The 7,500-nt window shown below is 46.9% G+C and overlaps 1 protein-coding gene across 5 annotated transcripts in view; it reads left to right on the top strand.

The window, feature by feature from the left end:
- LOC115531176 (serine/threonine-protein kinase BRSK2) overlaps nucleotides 1-7,500 on the top strand; it is a 19,236-nt gene that overhangs the window by 6,694 nt on the left and 5,042 nt on the right. Inside the window, exons 10-16 of one of the 5 annotated variants that reach the window (XM_030340288.1) lie at nucleotides 23-187; nucleotides 844-953; nucleotides 2,320-2,470; nucleotides 2,722-2,782; nucleotides 4,808-5,447; nucleotides 5,674-5,722; nucleotides 5,959-6,082. In XM_030340288.1, coding sequence (XP_030196148.1) covers nucleotides 23-187; nucleotides 844-953; nucleotides 2,320-2,470; nucleotides 2,722-2,782; nucleotides 4,808-5,447; nucleotides 5,674-5,722; nucleotides 5,959-6,082 — 1,300 coding nt within the window. Of the gene's footprint in view, nucleotides 1-22; nucleotides 188-843; nucleotides 954-2,316; nucleotides 2,471-2,721; nucleotides 2,783-4,807; nucleotides 5,448-5,673; nucleotides 5,723-5,958; nucleotides 6,083-7,500 lie in introns of all 5 variants that reach the window. The other 4 variants (XM_030340287.1, XM_030340289.1, XM_030340290.1 and 1 more) reach the window with 4 other exon arrangements.

Genomic DNA, 7,500 nt, shown 5'->3' on the forward strand with positions numbered 1-7,500 from the left:
GTTATAATGCGTGTGTGTGCAGTGGGGGTCGTAACGAGCCCTGTCCGGAGCAGCCCCCGCCTCGCCGGCTCTGCGTGGGCCGCGTCCCGGAGCGCTGTGACCTGGACCCGGACGTCCTGGACAGCATGCACTCTCTGGGCTGCTTCAGGGACCGGGAGCAGCTCACCAGGGACCTCACCAGCCTCGAGTAGGTGTCCTCTGATTGGTCTGGTTCACCAGTAGGTGTCCTCTGATTGGTCCAGCTCACCAGAGACCTCACCAGTAGGTGTCCTCTGATTGGTCCAGCTCACCAGAGACCTCACCAGTAGGTGTCCTCTGATTGGTCCAGCTCACCAGAGACCTCTCCAGTAGGTGTCCTCTGATTGGTCCAGCTCACCAGAGACCTCCCCAGTCCGTAGGTCTCCTCTGATTGGTCCAGCTCACCAGAGACCTCACCAGTAGGTGTCCTCTGATTGGTCCAGCTCACCTCTCCAGTCTACATAGAGCTGAGATCGGGACTAAAGCAACGAGCCCCAGCCCTTCCGAGCCTGTGCCAGTTCTTTCTGAGTCATTTATTTTTCGGAATTTGGCTGTTTCTGAAAAGTCTGTTAAGAATTAGTGTGAGATTTTACTGAACAGCCGACTTCCTCTCAAAAAGGACTCGCAAAGCCAGTGTGGTGAAAACACTAGACTGACATTTAAAATCATAACCTTTGATTGACTGGTGATAAAAAGATAATTTGAATTATTGGTCCAGAAGAACAACATGGAAATGCCCTGTAAAGATCTGAACTATGACGGAATAAGAGAGTGTGAACATTGTCATTAGAATTCTCATTAGTCATCTCTCTCTCCGCCCCTCAGGGAGAACCAGGAGAAGATGATCTACTTCCTACTGCTGGACAGGAAGGAGCGCTACCCGAGCTACGAAGACGAGGACCTGCCACTGCGCAACGACGCGGGTCCGTCAGCAGGTGGCAGCAGAGAAACTCTGGACGCCCCCTCTCTCTCTCTCTCTCTCTCTCTCTCTCTCTCTCTCTCTCTCTCTCTCTCTCTCTCTCTCTCTCTCTCTCTCTCTCTCTCTCTCTCTCTCTCTCTCTCTCTCTCTCTCTCTCTCTCTCTCTCTCTCTCTCTCTCTCTCTCTCTTTCTCTCTCTCTCTCTCTCTGTCTCTCTCTCTCTCTCTCTCTCTCTCTCTCTCTCTCTTCTTTAGGAAGGCGTATCTGAATGTTTAATAAATGTCTGTATTTTATGTGTTTGGTATATTGTTGGATAGTGTATATAGTTGTGTATTATATATGCATATATATATGCATATAATTATTAGGGCTCAGCAAAGATTCAAAGTTTTAAGCGCGATTAATCACACAGTATTCGTGAGTTAACTCACGATTATTATCCCAATTGAAGTTTAATGAGATTATTAGTAGGAATGACACATTATCATTCATACCAAATGACCTTACTAAGCAAAATCTAGACCAAGTGATCTCGAGGGGGTTTTATTGACTCACTCAGTGTGGGTTGAATATGAAACTTACGGAACACCACAGATTTGGAATTGTAAACAAGGCAGTCACTTACTGCAAGTGTAATGGAATGTTAAGTAAGTGGAACTTAAAACAAAGATGATTTATGATTTGAATGTTGACGTTTTGTCTGCAAAACCTTTCAAAATCAAAGAAAAAAAAAAAGAATGTGCGTTATTGCGCCAATTTGTATTAATCGCGTTAAAATAAGATTGCGTTAACGCATGATTAACGCGTTAGCTTGCCCAGCCCTAATCAACATATATATATAGATATATATTAGAGCTGTCAGTTAAACGCGTTATTAACGGCGTTAACGCAAACCAAATTTAACGGCGTTAAAAAATTTAACGCGCGATTAACGTAATTTTTTTATAAAAAAAACAAAACAACAACACTTTTTTTTGGCTCAAAACAAAGAAGCAGTAGCCTGACTGCTATGTTCAAATGACATTTGTTCAAAGCAGTCGTTTATTTGCACTATAGGCTCTTTTTTTGTATCGTCCTGTTTTGATCAGTATATGCCAATGTTGTTATCAATAGAAAATCATTTGCACAAGGCAAGCCGATGCACTTCATCATGTTGATAAGAGAAATAAAATGAGAAGAATTATGGGACAAAAAAATCAAGGGATATTTAGCATAGAAAAATAATTTGCGATTAATCGCGATTAATAATAGTTAACTATGACATTAATGTGATTAATCACGATTAAATATTTTAATCGCTTGACAGCTCTAATATATATATATATCTATACATATATGTATGTATAGATGTGGATACATGGTACAGTGTGTGTTACCCAGCAGACCCTCCCAGGAAGCGGGTGGACTCCCCCCTGCTGAGTCGTCACGGGCGATGTCGTCCGGAGAGGAAGAGTCTGGAGGTGCTGAGTGTCACCGAGCAGGGGTCTCCCACCCCGCCACGCAGGGGCCTGGACACCGCCGCACACAGCCAGAGGTACACACTCTGATGTGCACACTAATGTACACACACACATCAGGGGTCTCCAAGCCCGCCACGCAGGGGCGTGGACACCATGTAGAGTGACAGTGTTAGTCCAGTGGTTCCCAAACGTTGACGTTATAATAAATTCCCACGGCCCACCCGCAGCACGTGGTCCGTCAGTGGCACGCGCACCACAGGTTGGAAGGTTTGCTATAATGTACGCCCACACATGTCTGACCGGCCGACCTCTGACCTCTTTGCAGATCTCGTTCCGTCAGCGGAGCGTCGACCGGCCTGTCTTCCAGCCCCCTCAGCAGCCCCCGGGTAAGGTCGCGCTGAGGTCAGAGGTCATGCTAGGTTGTCCCTCGGCCCTCAGGTGATGTCACGCTGAGGTCAGAGGTCATGTTAGTGTGTCTCTCGGCACTCAGGTAAGGTCACGCTGAGGTCAGAGGTCATGTTAGTGTGTCTCTCGGCCCTCAGGTAAGGTCACCCTGAGGTCAGAGGTCATGCTAGGTTGTCTCTCGGTCCTCAGGTAAGGTAACTTAGAGGTCAGACGGAGGTCAGGTTCAGGCCAGGTTAAGATAACCTACTATCTAAGGTTATGTTCTGGTTAACAAGGATCTCACCATGTTAAGGTCAGCTTGACTAGTATCCGATCACTTAAGACCAGGTTAGGGTCAGGTTAACTGGTATCTCACCAGTTTGTAGCCAGGTTAAGGTCAGGCTAACTAGTTTCTTACTGGGTTGAGGCCAGAAAAAGGTCCCGTTATCTCATCGGGTTAATGCCAGGTTAAGTGCAGGTTAACTAGTATCTCATCGGGTTAATGCCAGGTTAAGTGCAGGTTAACTAGTATCTCATCAGGTTAATGCCAGGTTAAGTGCAGGTTAACTAGTATCTCATCAGGTTAATGCCAGGTTAAGTCCAGTTAACTAGTATCTCATCGGGTTAATGCCAGGTTAAGTGCAGGTTAACTAGTATCTCATTGGGTTAATGCCAGGTTAAGTGCAGGTTAACTAGTATCTCATCGGGTTAATGCCAGGTTAAGTGCAGGTTAACTAGTATCTCATCAGGTTAATGCCAGGTTAAGTCAAGGTTAACTAGTATCTCATCAGGTTAATGCCAGGTTAAGTCCAGTTAACTAGTATCTCATCAGGTTAATGCCAGGTTAAGGGCCAAATCTTTAACATGATTGTTGTACGATGTTGAAGTTGTTTGAAGTTGTTTTCCAAAGGTATTCCCCACAACGCACACCCTGCGCTAACGCTAAAGATACAGGTCTCACACCCTGAGCTTACGCTACATACATTAGCATCCAAGCCATCTCACAGCACACATCTCACCCATCTCCAGTGTTTCTCTCTCATACTCTCTCTCCTCTTCTATGTGCTACGAAGTATGTGATATATATGGTGTGTAGCATGTACTATGAAATGTAGTAGTATGTTGTGAATAGTTCCAACAGTGACAGTAACATGACAGTAACATGACATATAACCTGCCAGGGTAACATGACAGCGGCACCTGACACAGTAGAGCGGAATTCCATTTGACCCATTTTATCACCATTTTACTTTGCGCAATTCACGCATGGTGCCTATACAATTTTAGTTTTTTCACTAGGTTTTACTTAGCAAAGCAACATGGCCGAGTAACATGACGGAGTTACATGACATAGTAACATGACAGAGTCACATGACATAGTAACATGACGGAGTCACATGACATAGTAACATGACGGAGTCACATGACATAGTAACATGACAGAGTCACATGACATAGTAACATGACGGAGTTACATGACATAGTAACATGACAGAGTTACATGACATAGTAACATGACAGAGTCACATGACATAGTAACATGACGGAGTTACATGACATAGTAACATGACAGAGTTACATGACATAGTAACATGACGGAGTTACATGACATAGTAACATGACAGAGTTACATGACATAGTAACATGACAGAGTCACATGACATAGTAACATGACAGAGTTACATGACATAGTAACATGACAGAGTCACATGACATAGTAACATGACGGAGTCACATGACATAGTAACATGATGGAGTCACATGACATAGTAACATGACGGAGTCACATGACATAGTAACATGACGGAGTCACATGACATAGTAACATGACGGAGTCACATGACATAGTAACGTGACGGAGTCACATGACATAGTAACATGACGGTGACATGACATGAGGACCCGTTAGAGAGCAAGTTCACCTCTCCTCTCACTTGATCTCATGCTCATGCTCCATCCACTCATTTTCACCCTTCTTTTCTCCATCCTGCACCCCCTCCACCCCCACCACCCCCACCACCCCCCAGTCCTACCAGAGCCCCATCTTCACTTTCAGCCAATCAGACGTCACTTCCAGCTCCATCTCGGCCAATCCCGTCACCAAGGAGTCCAAGCCAGGAGGTGGCGCTCCGCCTCGCCCACCCCGGCCTCACGAACGCCATCTCCACCCCCCCCACAGCCCCAAGACCCACCCCCTCCCCACCAAGACCCCCTGCAGCCGGCTGCACCCCAACAAGTCCCTCCCCCTGCACTCCCCCTGCTCCCCCTCCCCCTCGCCCCTGCACTCCCCCCTCCCTCGTTTCTTCTTCTTCCCCTCCTCTTCCTCCATCCTCAAGTCGGTGACTAAGGGCCTGTGTCCCCCCTCTGCCCCCCCCTCGCAGGTGACCCCCCAGGGCTCGCCCCTCCCCACCCCCCTGGGCACCCCCCAGCACCACCCCCACCCCCACCACCCCTCCTCCTCCAACCCCCCCTCCTCCTCCTCCTCCTCCTCCTCCTCGCGGGCAGAAGGGGGCGGGGGCGTGGGCTCGCTGTCCCTGACCCCGCCCAGCAGCCCCGGGGGGGGCGGCGGCCTGGCGGCCAGTAGCTCCGCCCACTGGAGGACACGCCTCAACTCCTTCAAGAACAACCTGCTGGGATCGCCGCGCTTCCACCGCCGCAAGATGCAGGGTGAGGCTCCTGATTGGTCCTCCTCGGGGGGGAGGGGGAAACAGGCTTTCTGATTGGCTACGAGTGTGCTGGGGGGCGGGTTACGTCATTATAATATGATGTTTGTATACAAACATGTTTAATACACAATATGTTTATTGTGTATTAAACATGCACTATTTATATATTTGTATACCGGTATAAAGTATTACTATTGCCGTCTAACATGTCAACCCACATTTTTTAGTTCCAACATCGGAGGATATGTCCAGTCTGACACCAGAGTCCAGCCCAGAGTAAGAAACACACACACACACACACACACACACACACACACACACACACACGCACACGCGAGTGCACGCACGCACGCACGCACACACACACACACACACACACACACACACACACACACACACACACACACACACACTCGTATCTGTGTGTACATAGATGTATGTAAATGTATGTGTGTACTATGGAAGTATATGTATGTGTGTCGTATGCATCTAACACAATATTGTGTGTTTAGACTGGCTAAGCGGTCATGGTTCGGGAACTTCATCAGTTTGGAGAAAGAGGAGCAGATGTTTGTGGTGATCAGAGACAAACCACTGAGCTCCGTCAAGGCTGACATCGTCCACGCCTTCCTGTCTGTAAGTTATACCTTCCTGTCTGTAAGTTACACCTTCCTGTCTGTAGGTTAGACCGTCCTGTCTGTAAGTTTAACCTTCCTTGTTGTTTGTGGATTTTACAGTGAGGCATTTCTTTGTGCAGAAAGCGATATAATTCTTTCATATGGTTTATATATAGATTTATACAATAAACACTAAAGTGATGATAGGGCTATGATGTTTGTCTATGTATCCACAGTAAATTAAGAAGCAGGAAGGTAAAGTAATAAGTAGTGAAGTCACTTTTAAGGTGCAGTAACTAGTAAAGTAATCTCATTACAATTTACAGAAGTAACTAGTAATAAGTAACTAATTACTTTTTTTGATTAACTAACCCAACACTGTCTTTAGGTTAAACCATCCTGTCTGTAGGTTAGACCTTCCTGTATGTTGGATAGACCTTCCTGTCTGTAGGATAGACCCTCCTGTCTGTAGGTTAGACCTTCCTGTCTGTAGGTTAGACCTTCCTGTATGTTGGATAGACCTTCCTGTCTGTAGGATAGACCCTCCTGTCTGTAGGTTAGACCTTCCTGTCTGTAGGTTAGACCTTCCTGTCTGTAGGATAGACCTTCCTGTCTGTAGGTTAGACCTTCCTGTCTGTAGGTTAGACCTTCCTGTCTGTAAGTTACACATCCCTGTCTAAGTTAGACCCTTCCTGTCTCTAAATTAAACATTCCTGTTTATAGGTAAGTCTTTAAGTAAGACCTGTAATTTAGACCGTCCTCACTGAACGTAAATCACGTTAAACTGTACAGGGGAATACCAGTAGGACCTGTAAACCTAGGACTGCTGACCTCAGAGAACCCAACTAGACCAGTACGACTAGTTAGACTATTAAGACAAGGGTTGACCTAAAGATACCTAAATGTGATTTTCTAATGCATCATGGAAAGCAAAGCACTAGGAACATCCGTCGAGTTCTGCACCTTCAGTAAACTCCACCCTCTTCACAGAGCTTTCTGAGCACTCTCTTCACCAGACAACTCACTCTCTTCCCTTCCTCTCCTTCACCCTATGTCTCACTCTTTCTCCCTCCTCTCCTTCACCCTATGTCTCACTCTCTCTCTCCACCTCCTCTCCTTCACCCTATGTCTCACTCTCTCTCTCCACCTCCTCTCCTTCACCCTATGTCTCACTCTCTCTCTCCACCTCCTCTCCTTCACCCTATGCCTCACTCTCTCTCTCCACCTCCTCTCCTTCACCCTATGTCTCACTCTCTCTCTCCACCTCCTCTCCTTCAACCTATGTCTCACTCTTTCTCCCTCCTCTCCTTCACCCTATGTCTCACTCTCTCTCTCCGCCTCCTCTCCTTCACCCTATGTCTCACTCTCTCTCTCCACCTCCTCTCCTTCACCCTATGTCTCACTCTCTCTCTCCACCTCCTCTCCTTCACCCTATGT

This window comes from Gadus morhua, chromosome 18 (assembly GCF_902167405.1).
Source record: "Gadus morhua chromosome 18, gadMor3.0, whole genome shotgun sequence".
Taxonomy (NCBI): domain Eukaryota; kingdom Metazoa; phylum Chordata; class Actinopteri; order Gadiformes; family Gadidae; genus Gadus; species Gadus morhua.